The 22,769-nt window shown below is 36.1% G+C and overlaps 1 protein-coding gene across 2 annotated transcripts in view; it reads right to left on the minus strand.

Annotated features, from left to right (window-relative positions):
• The window catches only part of XRCC4 (X-ray repair cross complementing 4), a 139,619-nt gene that overhangs the window by 31,959 nt on the left and 84,891 nt on the right, over window positions 1-22,769 (minus strand). For both annotated transcript variants that reach the window (XM_053475200.1, XM_053475207.1), the window contains exon 7: window positions 13,715-13,871. In XM_053475200.1, coding sequence (XP_053331175.1) covers window positions 13,715-13,871 — 157 coding nt within the window. The remainder of the gene's footprint in view (window positions 1-13,714; window positions 13,872-22,769) is intronic.

Below are 22,769 nucleotides of genomic sequence, written 5' to 3' on the forward strand. Positions count from 1 at the left end.
GACAAGTTGAGGTTTCTAGTTATGTCCCTGAGCAAATGTATGCTAACACCATACACTAATGCACAGACACTCTAACACTATATGTGGACATACACACTCATGCTAATGCACACACTATCCAACAACATACATTAACATACACATGCTAACACACACACACACACATTATATATATATATATATATATATATATATATATATATATATATATACACACACACACACATACATTACAGTTCAATTGTTGGAGGTAACTTAGAAATGTCCTTCTTTCCATCCACTGTTATTTTGCGTCTATATATATCCAGGGTAATGGCATAAAAGCAGACAGTATTACTTCACCACATATCACATATAACCATTATTGTTCATAAAGAAATGGCTTCTGTCAAATTTGCACAAAATTTAATTCAAGCGAATAATAAAACATATTAGACTCAATAGGAAACAGATGTGGTGCTCTGCGTGCCTTAACCCCTTCCGTACCGGGACGTACCTGGTACTTCCTGGTTAACAGTCACCGGTAGACCGGGACGTACCAGGTACGTCTCCTCCAAAAAACGCCCCCACATCACCACAATCGCGGTGATCGTGGGGGCGCTGCTGCTGCTGTCTGCCCAGGACTCCTGGGCAGACAGCAGAGCCTGTCTAAACCCGCCCCCAAGCCTACGATCACTCCCACGGAGTGATTTTGTAGGCAGAAACAGCGATTGCAGAAAAATCTGCAATCGCGGTTTCAGCTGCCACAGGCAGCTTCAGGGAATGGGGGGGGGGGTGTTGAATGGGTCCCCACACAAGTGTGGGGACCTGATCCAACACCCCCCTGCTGCCTGATCGCTCCATGAGAGCGTCAGTGCAGCGTTAACCCCTTCAATGCCGCGATCGCGGCATTCAATGCCGCGATCGCGGCATTGAAGGGGTTAATTGCCGTTTTGTAGGGGGCTCTGCTGCTGGTGGTCTGCCTGGAAGCCCAGGCAGACCAGCAACAGCAAAAACGAGCCCCCAGAAGTCCTCTGATCAGTCCTGTAGGACTGATCAGAGAGATTCCTCCCCTACAATCTCCAGTCTATTGGAGATTGTGTCCCAGCTGCCAGAGGCAGCTTCAGGGACAGGGAGACAGGGTTCTTTGGTCTCCACATGAGTGTGGAGACCAGCCCCCCCACCCCCTCCCTTGCTCAGTTAACCCCTACCCCCCCTCTTCCTCAATTAACCCCTTCAATGCTGCGATTGTGTCTGACCCCCCATCGCAGCATTGCAGGGGTTAATATTAGTCCCCACAAGCTTGTGGGGACTAAATATCAGTCAATGCTGTGCTTCAATGGAGCATCAGCATTGAAAGAGTTAAAAAAAAAATTAAAAAATAATAATAATAAAGAAAAATAAAAAAAATTGAAAAATAAATAAATTAATAAAATAATAATTAAAAAAAAATAAGAGCACTGACCTGAAAGTCCAGGGTGCTTCCAGGTCAAATGCTGGGCTGGGCTGATCAGATCGCTCCTGGCCAATAGGAGTGATCGGATCATTATGGCAGCCCATGGATGACCCTGCTCTACAAAGAGAGAGGGGTCATCTAGGTTAATTATGAAAAAACACAAATTATTAATAAATAAAAAAATCATAATTATTACCTGATCACTTGTCGGTGACATTTTAAGTCGCTGATTATTTATCAGTCTCCCTGATTGATGTCAGCGGCCTAAACCTGTCACTTAAAAGTAATCTGATAAAAAAAAATATTTTAAAAAATGTAAATGCGCATGTTCCAGTTTTGCCCTCATAGCTTCCTCAAAAAATGCATGAACCATGCATGTGAGGCCTTGTTGGAATCATGGGATGTTGGTGAACAAAATGTGGTGTTTTCTTCCACTGTTGCACTTATGCTGTGCAAGAAATTCAGTGCAACATTGAAATGTATGCGTTAAAAATGCAATAAAATAATTTCCCTGTGAAGTTTGGCAGACATCAGTGAAGAAATGGCTGGCTGAAAACTGTCAAAACTACCCTGGTTGAACACCTTGACTTGTCTACTGTTCATAAATATATACTTTTATGGGGTAATTTACAGTGGGGGGCTTCCAAAATGTCCCAAATGGGATATGGGCCCAGGAAACCAATTTCTGAAAATTCCAAATTTGAAAACTAAAATGCGCATGTTCCAGTTTTGCCCTCATAGCTTCCTCAAAAAATGCATGAACCATGCATGTGAGGCCTTGTTGGAACCGGGGGATGTTGGTAAACACAATTTGGTGTTTTGTTCTGCAGTTGCACATATTCTATACAAAATATAATATAAAATCTAAAGCAACATTGCAACATATGCAAAAAAAACAAAAAAATATAAAAATACCTCAAAATTTGGCAGCAATTGGCGAAAAAATCCCTGTTTGAAAAGTGTCAAAATGACCCTAGTTGTACACCTTGACTTATCTACTGTTCATAAACATATAATTTTGGGGGGATAATCAGTATCTGTGACAACTATTGCAGTTATTAGACTACCATGCCAAATTTGAAAAAAATTACATTTCAAAAACGTAATGCATGCCTTGCAATATTTGCCCTATACTGGTCAAAATAGATAAAAATCCTGGCCGTGTTGGGTGGTTTCCAAATCAGGACAACTTAATGAATATATTTGGGATAATTTTTTCCCATTGGTTCAATGTGTGTACAATTTGTATGTATACAAAACTGTAAAAAAAATGCTTTTTTTTCATTTTCCCCCCACTTTTTCCAGTTTATTTCAAACAAAACAATGTACTACCCAGCTTAATATGGTTTCAAATGAAAGCCCTACTTGTGCTGAAAAAAACAATATATGATTTGTGTGGGTGCACCAATTGATAAGAGAGAAATTACAGTTGAAGAAAGACATGGCAAAAACACAAAAACGGCTCTGGTCCTTAAGCGACACGTTAGTATCAAAATCCTGGTCCTGAAGGGGTTAAACGCTTACACACAACTCATTAATTCACGTATACATCATCCCACAAGCGTGTAGCACTCCCACTAGCCTTTAGAAAACAGTCAGGAAGTGTTGCCACTGTGCTGCAAGGGTAAAATAAACACAGGGTCGTTTTAACATGTGTTACATTGATGCTGGAATAACAAAAATGCTTAGCACTAGCCATATAACAGACTGAAGGGAAAAGCTGTAGGTTAACTAGCCACTAAGCACTTGTATAAAGTGCAACCTATACCTATTACTCCTTTATTATAGGAAGAAACTGCCCTCTCTGTCCTCTCTACAAACTATGTAATACTTTGAATTCTGACAGGAATCTTGTTTCGACTTTTTTTTTTTTTTACACTAATTATTTCATCTGGGGGGGGGGGTGAATGTATAATATCCAGGAGTAACATATATACTTTCTGCTTCAAATTGACACTTGGTGGGGTTGACCTCTTATAATCATAGTGACATCACAACACTTGTTTTTATTCAAATTCCCCTAATTCTCATGCAAATACCTGAAACCTCTCTCTATACCCCGTTATGCCCAGTCCATATCCAAAGCTTGGCTTTCTGGACCTTTAATACCCATACAACCAACTATGGCGGAAATATAACTGTCCTGAATGGACAACCTCTGTACTGTTGCAGATTTATATTTTATGCTTGGGTTTTATCCACCTACTATCGGGACTGTTGCTGAAAAAAAGATTCCACGCTAAAAGGGTAGAACTTCAAGATTCTTATAATCTCAGCACTGCTTGCCTTGAACCCAAGTATAATAAAATCAAAGGAAAACTTTCAATGCAGAAGCTCATTACAGTGTTCTCGCGAATAATTAAATAATTAAAACTACATTACATTCCAATAGATTGTAAGCTCACAAGACCAGTGCCCTCTTCTTCTTCTGTCTTAACATATGTTAATGTTATTGTTAAGTTTAACGTAATAGCGCTCCAAAAATTAATTTCTAGTGTATCAGCTAATAATTTTGCACTAATGTGGGTCCTTGTATGTTGATATTTGGTTTGATGTCTGTTTACTTCTGTTAGATGCATGGTTTTTGGCTTTAATAGTAAAATAATGTGTATCAATATAGTTATGTGTTCAAAAAAATGCATAATTATATCCTTGTGTCAAGTATTGGGATCTCAGAAGAAAGTACTTGAAAACGAGTGATGTTTCCTGTGGACTATTGACTATTATGTGAGTTCTTTGCACACAGATGAGTTTATAAATGTGAGTGGCATTGCTCTAGGAAAGATTACCCCATTGTAATGGATTTAATGTGCAAATCAGGTCATCAGGTTTGTTGGTGCAGTATTGCGGAATAGTCACCGTTGGTGGTATTACTGTGTATGGCTCCACTGTCTGTTACGTTATCTCCAAAGTTATATTTCCCACCTCTTTGGATTTTTTGCATAAGAACCCTACTCTATGAAAGGGACTATAAATGTGATCTGGTACACCATGCTATACATAAAAGGACAGGACTTTGCTCCCTAGAGTTTACAATCTGCCTTAACCTATGTGAGTAACCCGAAAAGGCTTGGAAATAGGTCATCCAACATTTGAAGGGTTAAAAAAAAACTTGAAGGGGGTGAAGTACAAAATACTGCATGGAACACTAAAAAAAAATCTAACTTTTACAATTCCTCTTGTGCAAGATTCCAAACAGATTACTTTAAACGTTTACCAAGAATTGGTGTGTACAAAGCAGCGGCATTGGTAAGTAGCAGAATGTTTAAATACAGTATATTCCGTCTGCAGGGTTTAACAATCATGAATCAAAGAGATAGCTTCTTCCTGAGAAGAGAGTGGGCTTTATAGAAATTTACAGGAAAAGGTTCAAGAGGTGCAAGCAACAAAATACGTTTCAGATGTGAACAGAAATTACAAGTAAATGAGGTAAAAGACAAGCAGCTGCGTGGACAAGGGGTATAATAAGGGTAATTTCAATGCAGGATCCCTCAAGTGACACAGCTATTTTGTAGTTCACACAGAACGTAATGAGGGCCCGGAGAGGAAGTGGGACACAAAGGGGATCATACATTCAAAAATGAGAGCTCTAGGAATCGTTTTCTTCATATGCTTAATTAATGTGTCTTTGTAATAGATTTCACGTTTACACTTTCATTTTAAGAGCTAGCACCTAATGAATGCCAAGTTAGACATGTGATGATCACGGCAAAGTTAATAGACTGTAAAAAAAAAAAAAAAAAAAGTGAGAGAATGTTTAGAGCGATTCAAGTGTTGGTGGCTATTTAATAAGATGTTAAGAGTATGACGTCTCTAGATTGAGTTATTGGAATGAAGAAATCTTTACCTGTCTATCCTCAAACTTGTATCTGGATAGGCTCCTGAAAACAGGCACCTCTGCTCCCTCCATAATACCTCAATGGATGAGTAGATATATTTACATCTCTAATGGTACAGCCTCTCATTCCATACTTTCAAAAGATTATGCATTCCAACGTAAAATGATGAGGTAGAGCAAACAGAAGCTTTCCGTTGGCTGATATGGTGATTATCATATTATCAATCTGCACTAGTAACACTTATGTTGCAGAAATACTAGTAAATGTGTGAATATGTGTTACTATGAAACATAATCAATAGCAGTGCTTACGTATGTTATAGGATGCATAAACCTCACGTGTAATTTTATCAACCTGTCATATCCTAGCTAGCTGGCAATTTTTAAATGTTATGGTATATTGACTACTTTGACATGTGAGAATTTTATGTGTAGGAGGTGGGTGCAGATTTGGGATACACAATATAAGTATAGTAAAAATTCTATTCTATCTTTCTGGTCCGGAAGATAAAAAATATCAGGAAAGACTAAAGGAGCTCAGTATGTATAGCTTAGAAGAAAGAAGAGAGAGAGGATATGTGAGAGAAACACTTAAATACTTAGAGATTTAATGATGTACAGGACGGACGTTTATTTTAAAGGAAGAGAAAGATGCGATGATCTAAAACTAGAGGATCAGAGGATCAGATGTAATGCAAGGAAGTTTCACTTAAAAGAGAGGGTGATGGATAACAGCCTCCCATCAGAAGTAGTAGAGGCTCATGGAGTGAGGGAATTGAAATAGGCATGGGATAAACAAAAAGCTATCCTGAATCAAATACAAGAATGAGGAATGATTAAGGTCTCATTCTTTACATCAGGAAAAATGAGCAGACTATTTCTGCCATTGCTTTAAAGGATGCATTGGAATGCAACTGCTGATTGGATAATTTTATGTTTATGTAAGAAAACGTTAAACAAAAACAAACAAAAAAAATAGTTAACACTTTAATACCTTTTTAATGAATCCTATTAAAAGCCAGTCTTTTGAAGTGATGAATCAGTATTTGCAAAAACTGAAATCTGATTGGCTAGTCTCTTCATCCTGATATCCAGGAATAAATCAGATTTCAATGTTATGTCTTTGGTAAATCGTATTTCATAATAATCGCTTTTAAAAGTATGCCTTCTATTTACATGTATTTCTCCAAAAATAATATAATTTAGTTACGTTATTAAGTAAGGTCAGCTTTATGAAACTTAAAATGCAAACATGACAATGTGGCACACATAACACAATCTTCGTATGTTGCTCTAGGCAAAAAACATGCAAAAAATAGATATTCTTTCAATTTTAGTAGGCTATAGGAAATCTCTGTATTAAATAAAAAATGTAATGCTAGTGTGCACATATAGCTGATATGAAAAGTTTTTTTACAACATGAGAAGTTTTTTGAAGTGTAGTTGTATAGCATTAATATATATCTACAGAAAAAATCATATATGGTGTAATACTGTTTTTATTCGACAGTGCTCCTTTATTCCTTTGGTATTGCACTCACACACTATAGAAGTGACACTTGACACTTCAACTCAACATTGAAGATCTTTGTTCCAAATATATATGATGGCCAGCAAGCTGAAATAAAAAGACATTTCCATCAGCGAAAAGTAGATGGAATGGAAATAGTAAAATGCACTGAAATAACCCATAAAACAATAAAAGGCTCATAACTGTATTGCAGCCACGACACGTTATTCATTTCACCCTTGCAAGGGCTTCTACCAAGCGTAAGTGTTCGGGTTATCCTGTAAATCTCTTCTGCATTCTCCCTTCCCTCACGAAAACATGAAGTCACGCGATAATTCAGCAGCGCTCAATGTATCAATTTCTTACAGAGCTGCAAGTTACAATGTAGCATCCTCCTTTACAAACCTCTCGGTCGAGTATGCTTTGAAATCGCCCAATGCTATATAATAAATTTATTAAACGTTAAAACCTTTATAAAAAAATGTAAAAGGTTGAATTCTACATTTAATCTCTGTGGTTTAAGGGTATCTAAACTAAATACTCATTCCATTTCACATTTTTTGTTTTCTCCTCTCTAATATTTTTAAACTTTATCCCCAAATATATTTGTTCTCCCATTTGGCATAAAAAGGTTTGCACAACTGGGGGTGCAGTACCTAAAAATTGGAGAGAAAAAAAGGAGGCGCATGTGAGAAACATAGAAAAACAGATAACATAACATTCATTGGCCAAACACTTTCTAGAGTGTCATAATAAAAATCCAGAAGGAATTACTTTCTATGCGGTAGATAAAGTTAAAAAATATTGGAGAGGTGGAAACATAAAAAAAATATGGGAAATGGAATGGTTTTTCAATTTAGATTCCTTTAAACCACTGGGAAGTTAATCTTTTTAAATGCTTAAAAATTTCTTATAAAGTTTGCACTCTATTCCCCCTCCAATATATTCATCCTTTTTTGCACAGGTCTTAAAGTAATCATATAGACATCACCTAATGATTGATTTAAACTGTGTGCATTTTCATTCAGTCAATATACCATACACGTTTGTATATAAAATTGTACTACATAAACCCTCTTTTAAATGGTAGTGTATATGTTTGACTACGCAAATTGATACATTTCTTATTTAATAAATATTGAAGGTTTACTATTTTTCCAATTTTTATATTTCTGACATAAATGTATAAGATTATATATAAGTTGTATTATACCATTTTTTCCAAATATTTTTAATATATTCATAATATATGACATGCACTTATGTATAATTTTCATAAATCTAAGGATGTATTATAAGATGTCTTCCTTCCTTTTTTGTATTTCAAAGCACATGCGGCCGAGACATCTGTATAAGAGGAAGCTTAATTGTAAAACAGTACCTCTGAGAGAAATGGATACATTGAGCACCGCTGAAGTATCGAGTGACGCCACGTTCTCCAGAGGGAAGGGAGAAAGCGGAAGAGATTCACAGGATTACAACTACATGAGGTTTTGAAGAAAAAACTTTTCATATCAGATATAACACCAAGCGCACGCTATCATTACAAATTCCTTTTTATTCATTACAATATTTTTGTGTGGGTGAGGGAACTCAGTGGCTGGTGTGTGGTATAGGCGCTGGCTTGTTAGCACTCATTCTTTTTCTTTAAAAAGTAATCTTTGTATATTGCTGGTACATTATGTATATTGTGTAAACAGATCACCCGTGCGTTAATAAACAGAGAAATTAATAGAGAATGTATGGAAGTCAGATGGCTTCTCAAACTTTCCAAGTGTTCCTTATCAGGAGAGACAGTCCCTTTTAGGTACCCACATCCCTCTGTCCTGTTTTCCCGCCCTTTTGTTTTTTTATTTGTAATCATAATAATATATATTGAAACATCAGGTACATTCAGTTTTGTAGATGTCTAAAAACACAGTATCCATCTTCTAAACTCCTTACCCAGTTACATAAATATGATCACAACATCACATAAAAAGTTGTTGTAAAGACCACACATCTAACTAAATGCCCTAAAACAACAGTGTTCCTTTGGAAATTTCAAATCTTGTGAGGCATTGCCGTTACATCTAAAACTAAGAATAAGTACCATTACAGTTGAGACAATTCCTTAATCAATATTGAGATCTTGCTGTCCAGATGCCTTCATAGTCTTCCAATTTTTGTGAAATTATTCTAATTCCAGTCACATAATGGCATCAATGATATCTGTAGTAATATTGTAGTAATCTTAAAATGTGCCAGCTAAGAAAATGTAAAAATAACAATGAAATACTTGTTGATGATGATAAAAAAAACCAAAAAACATTGGACATGTTTTTTAAATTAAATTAGATTAAAAAACAAAGATGATCAAGAAAGGAAATCTACATCTATCATGTAAGAGTTTAACATATGTAAAAAAAATAATAAAAAAAAAATCTCAGAGTAATATACGTGACATACCTGCTCGCTGTGTTTTGTACATTGATGTTGCATAAAAAAAACACACACACACAATGATGACTTTGTCTAGAAAAAATGCGGAGACCCTTTGTATATGAAGAAGATACTTCATAAGATGTCTGATTGTGAGTCAGTTTACACACAGGTGTAGCTGAAGGGAGTTAATGATGACAGTCATCTTACTCAATTATTCCAGGAAGTAGTTTATGTGAAAAATCAAAAGATGAAATTTCCAAAAAAAAAAAAAAAAATTATTTACATTTCGCATAATTCAAACACACATTTTTTTTTAACCCATCGAGCAATTGTGCTGGAAAATCAGAAAAGTGCGTTCCAAATGACAGTATGGTATGGTTGGCATACCACTAGCATCATGTATACACCGCCATGCGTGTAAAGATTATTTGAGCGGGCAAATTACCCGAAAATGACCTACCACTAGCATGCCTTGGGACCTCTGAAGGTCTGCACCAGTACAACAATGGTAAATACAAAGGAAACTCTTCAGAGGTTATCACTGATGATGTGCAGCAGTAGAAAACACATATTCAACTCCTACCAGCATAAAATCACTGGGCATTGAATGAACGCAAAAAATATACATGCCCTGAAAAATTGGGTTTCAAGTTGCATATTAAAGTTAAGTTAACATAAACAATAGACATATTTTGATTTCAATGTCAGATTCATATAAACTTATATGATGTATGTATATAGGTTTAATACGGCAGTCTCATTACACAACTCAGGGTAGATATTTCTCTTAATTTTTTTTAAAGAGAATTGTTACAGTTTTTTAAGCGGCTAGAACCTTTCTCATTAATAAATAAAAGTATCCTACGTACCGTACATTTTTTTGCAATTTTTAACATGTGCAAGTGTAATTAAGATTCCCCTTTTACATGTTTGCTGTACCCACACAAATTATACATTCTTTGTAGGACTCTAGGGCTTTCATTTGAAACCATACAAAGATGCAACAAATAAAGCCGGTAATTGCGAGTGCCACTGATAACAATGACCCCATTAATGTTCTCCAACATCCCCTGATTACAGACATACCCCACATATTTTTTTATGTTCTAGAGGGCCACATCCATCCCTTAGTAAAAGTACTTCCTTATAGGGTACTATCTATTTCTGGTTTGGGGGTAGTGAATGGGGGGGGTATAATTTTTACATGTAGTACTAGGGCATTGGGATATTAGGTCACTGTATTGTTTATCACAGCCCAGTGCTCGATCACGGCATATATTCCCCTCTCATCATGACGCAGCACTGCCAGGATGAACAGCTGGGCTTATAGCAGTTGTGACAGCCCAAGTTTAGGGTTATGGTTAGGACCCGCGTAGAGGCAGTCATCATGCTCACTGGTTGATGTGAGGGCATGGTGTGAGTGGTGAAAAGGTCCTCTTATTTTATGTATTATTAATACATTCTGTGACTATTATTAAAAATTCCAAAACAAGTCCAGAGAGGGAAGCATTTGAATAAAAGGAGGTGAGCCAGAAGTAGAGGTTATGACTCAAAAGGGTAGAAGGCGATGGGGAAAAAAAAGACAATTCTACTTTACAGGTAGTATTCAAGAAATTAAAGAAGCTTGAGATGCGCGTGAAGCTATCCTAACAAATAAATAAGTATAAAGCGATTCCAAAACGACAGACTAGATGGGGCGATCGGTTCTTTTCTGCCATCACTATTTATGTATCTATGTAAGCCCTATGGATTGATAAATGTGAAAGCAACCAAAAAAGTAAAATCAGATTTGGACAAGGTTCGCCAGAGGGGAATAATAGGACACAGTCTTATAAAACCAAATAAACTGACTGTGAATAATTTCCATAAGGGCTATGCGGTTTTATAATAGGCTAATAGTAAGCTAAACCATCAAACGCTGTCTACTTTAATCTTCCATCTTCTCATGTACCCTCTGCCCAAAATTGCAACCTTAACAACTTAATTCGTCTACACTCTTTATGATTATGTAAATGTCTAGAATTGTACTAGAACATCTGGTTGACCTTAGTAAAACATATAGATGACAGCAGGAATTAATATTGGGGCGTGGACAGGCCAAATGATTGACAGTTAAACAATTTTTGCTCGTTACCTCAGATGGCCTTTTAATACAGGAACAGATTGCTCGCTTCACTTTACTAAATAGTTAGACAGTATAGCAGCTATAAAAAATGTTAAGTAAGAACATTGATTAAAGAGAGAGGAAAATTGTCTTTGTACAATGTGACTTTGTAAAGCCTGAGATTTAACAGTAGCAAATGGAGACCATTTAGATATGATCTCTAAGATAGTTTCCCAAACACAAATAATAAAAACACAAACACAAGTTTGAGGTTCTAACATGAATGATAGCTATAATAGAGCACGCAACACACGTGCGGGAATACAAGTGATAAGAGGCATGGATCACGGATCTGTCAGCTTCTTAGACACATTTTAAAGTACCGTATTGGCTCAATTAGAGGATGACCCTGATTATAAGACGACCCCCCCAACATTTGAATATAAATTTTGAAAAAAAGAAAAAGCCTGAATATAAGACGACCCTATAGGAAAACGTTTTACTGATAAATATTCATTTACATGTAAACTATTTTTTCATATTTAATAAAAACTATGATTTACAAAAAATGCATTTTTTGTTTTTATTTCCTTTTATTTGCCAACCTGCCCCACAGCTTGCTATTCTGCCCCCCAGATATGCCTTATAACCCCCTATATGCCACTCTGCCCCCTAGATGTGCCTTATACCCCCCTATATGACACTCTGCCCCCTGATATGCCTTATACCCCCTATTTACCACTCTGCCCCCCCAAGATATGCCTTATTCTCCCTATATGCCCCCCCCCGACTTAACAATGCATCCCTAGACTTGTCCCTTGTGCTCCAGACTCCCTGGTGTCAAGTGAGGGCAGCTGGTAAATGTCTGCAAGATGCGCACGGACACCCTCTGCTGCTGGCCGGTACTTCCACCGGGGCTTCTATAGTGGAGCACCGGAAGGTGATGTCACACGGTGCTCCGTCATAGAAGGAGGTTGTCTGCGCGCATTGTGCAAACGTCCACCCGCTGCCAGAGAGGAGGATCCGGGTCTCCTGCAGCGCTGCGGGGGATCTGGATCTTAGTCTTGTACTCAGACCTCTCTTTGAGGTCTGATTATAAGACAGCCTTGAATATAATCGGGCAAATACAGTATATATTAGCCCCTTAAGGACGAAGACCATTTTTTTTGCGCTTTTTTAGCACTTTTGCTATATTGTTTTCAAAGATAATTTCCTCTCTTTTTTGGGGCTTTTTTTAAAAAAAAAAAACATACTTATTTAAATAAACCATAATTAAGTAAGAAAATATAAATATATTTAGGTATTTGTTCTGTTTGTATTTGTTTTGGAATCACATCATGTTCCATGTTATGTCATGTTTTTTGGACGTAGCTGGCCTAACATTGGTTCCTGCACATCCACATTTAACAAGAAAAAACAAACTTTATGTTCTTTAACTTTGACTTTTATGTTCTTATCCTAAATCTATATATCCGAACTAAGTAAATTTCCTTTAACCCTCCCATCCAAAGCAAACAGTGGAACGGCTCATTGACAATTGTTTGGATTTGAAATGATGTCTACAGACTAAATATTCTAGCAGAAGCAGCATAAAGAACAAAAGAATATATTCAAGACATCTTGAAAATAACATAGTTATCAAAATGTAATTAAGATGGGAATTACACAGCACTTACCCATAGGTGTGCATATCCTTAACAAATGATTTATGGATTTATTTTTTTGACAAAATTATCCAAAGCATGCCCATTAGTGGCGAGGGTATGATTAAAAACTGGGTTTAAACAGGTTATTTTGATCAAATTCTCCATATCCTTTATGGAAAGTTCTGCTTTTAGTATAAAGCATAGATCATTTTGGAATCACTGGCTGATCTATTCCATATAAAACGCCTAGCAGAAGTCATTTTATAACTACTTCTGTGAGTAATATTTATTCTAGGAAAAGATGGATTGTTAGCACATTTCTTAAAAAAGTATGTTACTGCTCATTTTCATTTACCAGTAATATACATGTTTGTCCAGATCATTTTCAGTAGAAACAGAATCTGAATTTTGATTATTCATTGCAGAAACAAATGTGCACACACAACTGGTGACAGGAAACATTTTGTCTTATTTTATGATAAGAGTTTTGATTGTGATTTGCGAACCAAAGGCTTCAGCTTTGCCAGTGTATATTTCAAGGTGAGTTATACACATTTTACTTGTAATGGTATCATTTTGGTCATGTGAGAAAGAGACTTCTAAATTCTTTTAGACTACTTTGCTTTGCCTTTTGTGGAGTGTAAGTAATGGACATATCACTTTACATATCTGATTATATAGACACTGACAAAACAACATTAACCAGAGTGGAGAGAAATGAGCAATTGTATTTATTTTTGAAGCATAATTTCATTACCTCTGCTTCTCTTTTATTTCTGGCCTTGGGTTTTTAGCTTTCACTTCTGTATAATAACTTTTTTGTCCCCGTTGCCTCCGCTTTCTGCTTGGTGCAATGTCTGGAGAATCATCTGGACTGCTGATAAGGGAGCGACGCTTGGATGATGTAGCTGGAGCTACAAAACAAAGAAGAAAAAAAATGTAGTTAAAAAGGCAAGGGCCAAAACACCACCAACACAGTTGTGTGAAAAAGGAGGTACACCCTCTTTGAAGTCTATGGTTTTACATATCAGGACATAATAACAATCATCTGTTCCTTAGCAGGTCTAAAAATGAGGTAACTGCACCCTCAGATGAACAACACATTACATATTACACTGTGTCATGAGTTCTTCAAGCAAAAGAAAGTCAAAGTGGAGAAGCCAAGTGCTGCTAATCAAATGCCCTTGATTAACCGATCATCAGCAACTGTGACTACCTCTATAAAAGCTGAAGACATAAGCAATGATCTTAGAGAAGCAATTGCTGCTGTCGATCAATCTAGGAAGGGTTATAAGGCCATTTCCAAACAATTTAAAGTCCATCATTCTACAGCGAGAAAGATTATTCAAAAGTGGAAAACATTCAAGAGTGGATGTCCCAGCAAATTCCCCCCCAAGGTCAGACTGTGCAATGCTCAGAGAAATTGCAAATAACCCAAGAGTTTCATCTCAGACTCTAAAGGCCTTGGTTAGCATATTAAATGTTAAAGTTCATGGCAGTAGCATTAGAAAAAGACAGAACAAGTGTAATTTGTTTGGAAGGGCTGTCAGGAGAAAACCTCTTCCCTCTATAAAGAACAATGGCAGCCGAGCTTAGGTTTGCAAAGGTGCATCTTAACAATGGAACGATGTTCTTTTGGACAGATGAGACCAAACTGGAGATATTTGGCCATAATGCACAGTGCCATGTTTCGTGAAAAACAAACACAGCATATCAGCACAAACACCTCAAACCAACTGTCAAGCACAGTGGTGGAGGGATGATGATTTGGGCTTGTTTTGCAGTCACGGGATCTGGGAAGCTTGCAGTCATTGAGTCGACCATGAACTCCTCTGTATACCAAAGTATTCTAGACTCAAAAGTGAGGCCATCTGTCCAACAGCTAAATCTTGGCTGGAATTGGGTCATGCAACAGGACAATGATCCAAAGCACACCAGCAAATCTACAACAGAACAGCTGAAAAGATAAAGAATCAAGTTGTTGTAATCAAAGTCCAGATCACCAATTCAAATGCTGTGGCGGGACCTTAATAGAGCTGTGCATAAACAAATGTCCGCAAACTTTAATGAACTGAAGAAATGTTGTAAACAACGATGTTAGAGACTGATAAAGTCATACAGAAAATGATTACTTCAAGTTATTGCTGCTAAAGGTGGTTCTACAAGCTATTAGTTTTTCATACATGACTTCTCCATTTTGGCTTTATTTTTATTGAATAAATTATGACACAGTGTAATATGTCATGTGTTGTTCAGCTGAGGTTTAATTCAACTAATTTTTAGACCTGCTAAGGAACAGTTAATTAGTATATGTAAAACCGTATAACTCAAAGAGGGTGTACTTTCTTTTTCACACAACTGTACATCAAACATTGTGTTGGATTAGTCATTAGGTAAACCATATAATCAGTTAAAGTGACTATCAGCCCCTCACTTGGTCAGCAGGTCCTCTAGCAGCCACTATGTATGAGCACAACCAGCATTTTGTTCAGTCTCCAGCAGGACCGGCATGACTGTGTCCCAGTGCACAAAGCAGGCATTCTCATTCAACATCAGTAACTGATCTCCCAAATTTGGCTGAATTGGCACAGTTTTCGACTGACGCACGCCAAAATTCTTTTGAAAAGCCTTCCTAGAGTGTAGGCTGTTATTGCCGCAAAAGGGTGGGCCATCCCAAAATGGATCCCCATGGAATGAGATGTCCAACAAGCTCATATAGGTCAAGTATCTATGTACTTTTGATCATATAGTATCCTATTGTAGAGCTCTGCAGAATATGAGGGCACTAATTTTATATATTATATACACATACATACAGAAACTTTTTGTACCTTCTTTTTTATATATTACCTGAATAGAAAATATAATGTTCTTGAATTCATGCTCAAACAAATCATACTTTTTACTGTTCAATAAATGTAATTTGTCTCTCTCCCCATTGTGTTTCCTCTCCCCTGTGTTCATTACAAAATATATCTTACTTTTAAAACAAACATACCTGAAACAACACTAGTTGAAAAAAAAAAAATCAAGCTATAGTTAGATTGGGTGCATTAATTCAATGATGTGACAAGTGGTTTAGGTGACCATTCTTCTTTAATGTTGTACTGCAACAGTTAAAGGGGGGGAAATTCCATATCAAAGGAAACCTTCCAGCATACCACTCTCCCACACATTAACTGTCTAAACTGTCATTGTGCTGTGTTTAATCTTTCCCCCTTAATGATAACAGCATTCTTGAAACAAATGCATTGATCTCTTGGGCGGTGATAAGTGGTAAGAATTAATCGTTGTCATTTCCATGATGGAGAGATCACGGATACACGTTATACGTGGGCATCAATAAATTAAATTATAGTAGCGTTCATGTGATGCTGACAAAAGAACATTGTCTTTAGTCTTCTGATACAAAGTTAGTAGTACTGACTGCGATGTCTGTTAGCGTTCCTCAGGGTATCCAATAAAATGTCTACTTAATAGCATTGTAAAGGGAATACTTGTTACAAAGAAAATGTTGTATTTTTTAATATTTATCACTTCAAATGTGTAACACATGGCTGATAAACAGTTAGAACACTTCTAAGGATTTACACGGAAACCAAATGAAACGCACAGATGGTTTGTATTAAAATAGAAGCAACGTCTACAGTTATAGTAGAAACGTTGAACACAATGCAGTCAAAACGCCTATCTTTAGGTGATTATAGAAATGGCAGTAAGCCATACATAATTTACAGTGGCATAAAAGGAGATTTAGATCTACAGCATGATTACTTGTATCAGTATTTCTGCTTCAGGATTTGAATGAATGACATGCAGTTGCAAACCTTCCATGAGTAATTTAGGATTTTCTAAAAGCTGTCTTCAAGTAACCCTAGCGTTTCAGGTCTTTGCGTTTTTGACCTATTGGGAGTATTGAATGAGTAAAGACATCCTTTTGATAATTCCCAGAAATCTCTACAAAAGTCAGAAAATGCTATTCTGGTTTGTTACTGGGGTTCTTTGCTCTAAACTATGAGTTTGGAGAGGAGTCAAAAGATTTGATTTCACTTTCGATTGTCCATTTTATACGGGCAAGGCACAGCAAGTTTCTCCTGCAACAAGGGCCGAGCGCATCCTGTATAATGCTTAGTTACCGATGCGGGATTCTGGGAAATCATTTCATTGATTTCATTCTTCATTATTCAGATCCGACACAACTCTTCATAACCAACACCTACTTTTGTAAAATGAAACACATCAACCCAACGACAAATGCCTTATGAATAAGTATAGCCGAGTATCTGCATAGCTAAAAGTCAAAAATTAACACAGGGCGTTTTGCAAGCAACCGCAAAATCCACAGGAAAAGCTATATATTTCGTTATTTTGAATATGTATGTTCATTCATAACAATGGACCTGCTTTGTATGTGTCATGGGGACAGTATTCGTACATATTCATATTTCGGAATGATTAATTTATTGAATTTGACTTTCTTGGGATCTTTTCAATTTTAAAAGGAAACATTTTTTACAACATGCACTTAAATAAAAGCACATGTTAAAAACCCACTATGTTTTAGAACAACGTATCCTGCCATTCTCTTCCAAGTATTGATTTAGAGAGACAAGGACATTAGTCTCTCCGTACCTCCCCTCAAATCTTCCATTTCTTAAAGCAGCCCTTAACAAACATAGCCCATAATCCTGTTAATAATGATGTAATTATGAAATAAACAATTAAGATTATACATCACAGAAAAATGTGTTTTGTATCAGAGAAAGGCAAAGATGGGGGTGTTGGGACATGGCAATGCTTGTAAGCGCCAACACAGTTATCTGTTGGTCAATGTTGGGGAATTAATAGGTAGGGTGTCCTTGGTGGTTTAACACGTAGCAAGGAAGTGTGTGTGTGTGTATGTGTATGTATATACAGGACAGATCGATATACACAAACATACACACAGATCAGACAGTCTCAATATTTTTTTTCTTTTTAAAACCAGAAACGTCATTTAACAACAAGGTTACCGAAAGCAAACTTGTCATTAAAAAGTGCCTGATAACATGAACATTTTTAGCACAACAATATAATAAGACATTCAATGTCTCTTTTGCTCAGAAAATTATGTATTCTTAACATGCATTTTATCTATCTATCAGGCTTTACATCTATGAGACTACAGCTGTGTGAGGCAATTTGGGTTTACACAATTTATATATATATACATACATGTATACACACACATACATGCAGTAAAGTTGAGTACATTCAGATCAGTATCCAAAGCTTCGGAAATATTGTGTTGCAACTATCTAAAAACTGCAATATGGTATGTTGTTTAAATTAATGTCAAGATTGCCTTTGATAATAGTGCCACAGGAATTCTGCCTTGGTTTCCCAACTTCAATTGACATGCAGGTATAGATTGTACTGTACATTGAGCAATATTGATTACGGTGATCTAACGGGTCTAAGCTGTTGAAATTGTATTTGCATGAACTAGAAGTCCGGAGGATTTACTTCATTACTCATCACACACCGAACGTTGGGTAGTCAAACAGAAGTTTCAAACAGTAGCAGTAAAAGCAAAATGGTCGACGACTCTGTATTCCCCAATTTTCATTTCTTTATATGAAAATATATGCTTTTGCAATTCTTCGGTATCGTTACTAGTCACTGTAAATTATGTATGCAGTTACTATTCTCAAAGCGCTGTAACAAGTTGAATTTCACTCATCACAGCTGGGGATCACTTTTAATAAGGTCGAGTTTCTGATGGCTGGCGCAACCTGAGATATCTTGAGAAATGCAACACTTTCCATCTTATGGGTCAAGCTATAAAAGTGTCATAATAAACTAAGACTGTCAAAAGGGAAACAGAGCAAGGACTTTCTTTTATGTTTAAACCACAGTATATCTTGCTTTTTGCTGACACATTTATCCTTTGACCTTATCTCCTGCCCATCCTGCAGCGCCCTGTCCTATGGTTACATAGGCTATCTACACAGTGTGTTCTTTTACATTTTTGTATGTTAACAGTGCTCAATCCTCAGACCATGGAATAAGGAAAAACCTATTTAACTCTTAGCTGGCAACAAGCAAAGTTCTACGCCTTTCCAAACTTATGCAGCTTTTAAAGTTTTTTTTTGTTTTTTTTTTATGGGAAAAACAACAAGCGTGAGTACAGGGCCTGTGGAGTATCGATCATACATTAAATTTGCACTATCCTGTTCTAGAAGACCACAAGATAATAGAATGTCTCTAGTTCCAATCAGAAAAAGACTAAATAATCAAAGAATTGTGTAAAATAATATTGATATTCTTGGAGATAACCACAAGCCTCTATGTAGTAAACATAAGCCATATTATATATATATATATATATATATATATATATATATATATATATATATATATATATATATATATATATATATATATATATATATATATATACAAACACAATGTATATACTATGTAAATAGTGTGTGTGATTATTATATAGTGTTTTTGTAGAACTAGATTCAAGGGTGTTGTATAACTGCAGAAAGAGGAAAACGAAGCTTTATTTATTTACAAAGTTAGTTTTGAAACCCATTTACAGCATTGTTATATTATATGAGGGATTTGCTTACATACTGTACATATACGTTTTGGAAAAACGTATATGTACAGTATGTAAGCAAATCCTTGTCAGTACGACAAAAATGTGATCCAGCTCCGTAGTCTCTCAAACTTGTTATAGATATTTTACAATTAGACATGGGAAAGAAATGCAGAAAATTTGAGGCATGAAATAAAGCAACAGGGGTCAGTCTTTGGCAAGGCGGCCGGCAAGAAGAAATAAAATCGAGATGCCAACATTACCATTCAATCTGTCAAGATACTATAAATAATAAACTATGGAAAGCCACTTTAGGGGATAATCGGTTTCAGATAACTAAAATACAACTTCTAAGCTTTCACCGACTTTATAATTGGGGCCTCTATCTCTGACCCATGTCAGAAAGTACTTTAACACTATATAATGCATTCATTGTTGCATTGTAAGTCAGGTAATGCCTTCCATAGGCCAGAAGAAATTCCTGTACACAGTATCACAATATTTCAGATAATGAAAAAGCCATGGAATATTTAAGTGCAGCGTATACACTGTGTGAGTTTGAAAGTAATACTTTTGAAATACGAAATTCGTTTTTTCTGCGAATCTAGATTTTTAAAATATACTCCTTACAGTTTTTCAATACATGGAGGGTATAGTGTAAGGAATAATTTTGCTTTCAGAAGAAAAATCCTAAAAACATAAATATATGTATAGTGGATCCAAATTTAACATATTCAGCAAAGAAAAAAGAAGGTAGTGATATTTAAATATATTTTGTAATAAAACCTTAGCACTTTCACTAATTTTTTGCGATAAGTAGTGCACATTTATTTAAGCGCTTAAGGTGTATTCACTAGAGTTTGCAGGAAAGTTGCAGTTTCCAATGCCTAAATTAATTAGGCATTTGAGTCTATTAAGTAAGGGTAAATAGAAGCCATATTTTAAAAGCAATTATGAAGGAATGGGATTTACCAAAGATATAACATTGAAATCTGATTTATTCCTGGATTTCGGGGAGAAGAGACTAGCCAATCATATTTCGCTTTCATATATTTTCTTCTCATAATCCTCACAAGGTTAATTAAATTAACAAAATGTATCCTCAAAATGTAACACTATGTGTCTTGATTATAGAAATACCCCAGTTATACAGAATTTCCATACTTTGTCAGCAGTTATAGGGCACATATTATTAAGTGTACATTATGTTATCAAAACTGTTGAAATTTTACATTTGGTAAGATGGGTTTTCAACTCTAATTTATAATACCCCAAAAAATATAAATTTCTGTAAAGCAGACAACCCAAGATATGTTTGGCCACCAATCAATACAAGAGATAGCCTTAGAAATAACTTGCTGCACTTATTTCACCAACACTTCTGTGTTGTTTAGGATTTTTTCAGGTTATGTGAAATCTAACAAAATTTGTTCAGCTGCATCTTCAGATTACGGAAATATCCAGATGTATTACTTTTTTTATGTTTTTTTAAAAAATAATTTGCAGGGCAAAAAAATATCCCCCTTTTCCTCTTGTGGCTCACCCTAACTGAACGTAAGAGAAGAAAATGATATGATATACAAAATAATGTAATAATCTATCAAGCAAGGGACTCGTCAATTGAGATGTCCTCCTTGGGGGTATACATTTCTGAAAACGTGGGTGACCCCTAGGGGGCATTGGGTATTAATACTAAAACGAAGATTAAAATATTTGGCTCTGGTCCTGGCCCTTTTCTATAACACTCCATCATTAGACTCAATATTTCCTAATTACATGGGGGTCATTGGGGTGCCAAGTTTGACATCTACTCCCTTGGTCAGCTGCCAGACACTGGGCACCATAGATGTTTAAGCTAGTAACAGCTCAAAAAAGCATTTGAAAAATACAAATTTGAAAAAATATTTAGCACATGTGATGCCAGAAGTCGCAATATGTGTGTGTGTGGGGGGGGGGTATTTAAATTTAACAAATTCCTCCTTCCTAACCTACGTTGCCTACCTAATTACCTCTACCCAACCATCAAACTACCCTTATACTAAAATATATATTTTTCCCTCCCTACAACCCTTTACACTATACCCAATCTTCTCTAACCACTCATCAAACTAAAGTAGTTCTCATAACCGAAGCAATTCCGAGAACCATCCAGATGAGGTGTGGATTGGAGTGCGGTGCTGTTTTTTATTGGATGTACCAGTACTTCCATATGGGAATCTTGCAAAGCATTTTATAGGCATATCGGTATGTCCATATGGTACAAAAGGGGTTAATAGGATTCATTACAAAGGTATTAAAGTGTCCAGTTTGATTTCTGTTACATAAACATACCATTATCCAATGAGCAGTTGCATTCTGATTCATCCATTAAAGCAAAGGTAGAAATATACGAATACCAAATATAAAAAATATGGAAACACACAGAATTTGATGGTGGAAAAAAACAACATTTGGCCCATCAGGTCTGTCCCTTTTTAATAATATAAAGACCCAGACTTTAATCAGTCCTTGGTCTTGTCTTAAATTACCTATCTCACGCTTGTATTGATGCATAATGTATAGTTAAATTACCAACATTTCTTTAAAGTCTTCTAACACACTGAATTATGGGGCCAGCTCAGCCTTCACAGTGGAGAAACGTACTTGTATTGTGAAGGAACCCACTACTCCACGACTCCTGCAAACTTTCCCTTTAGTAATCAGACTCCCATTGTGAAGGCCTAACCTAGAGTTCAATGGGAAACATTATCGATCACCACCTTACTATTCAAACTACACATTTTTTGAAGCCTTTCTTTGCAGAAGAAATTTCCCATGGTTTGCGGTTTACATTGCAGAATTAAGTCAGTGAATGAAACCGCATCTCTCTCTCATGATTATGGTACCAGGATTACTCTAGGAAATCTGCCTTGCACCTTTTTCAACAGTTTATTCCATAATTCATATCTCTAAACACCATACCATTTCTGTTGGAAGACAATTGCAGGTATCTTAAGGTATAAACCTTAACTCAGTGTGATCTGGCAATTGCACCTCTTTCCAGGGCTTTTTTTTTTTTAAAGGTCATCTAGTACAGCAGATATTTGACATAAAGGGACCATGACATCTATCACATATTCAAGAAAGGAGTTCCAGGTAGTCTCAGCTGTTACCAAGCACTATTCAACCTTCTATCCTCCAAAGAAAAAGCAATAAAGAAAACTATTTATATATATTTAGATAT

The sequence above is a fragment of the Spea bombifrons genome, chromosome 1 (assembly GCF_027358695.1).
Source record: "Spea bombifrons isolate aSpeBom1 chromosome 1, aSpeBom1.2.pri, whole genome shotgun sequence".
Taxonomy (NCBI): Eukaryota; Metazoa; Chordata; class Amphibia; order Anura; family Pelobatidae; genus Spea; species Spea bombifrons.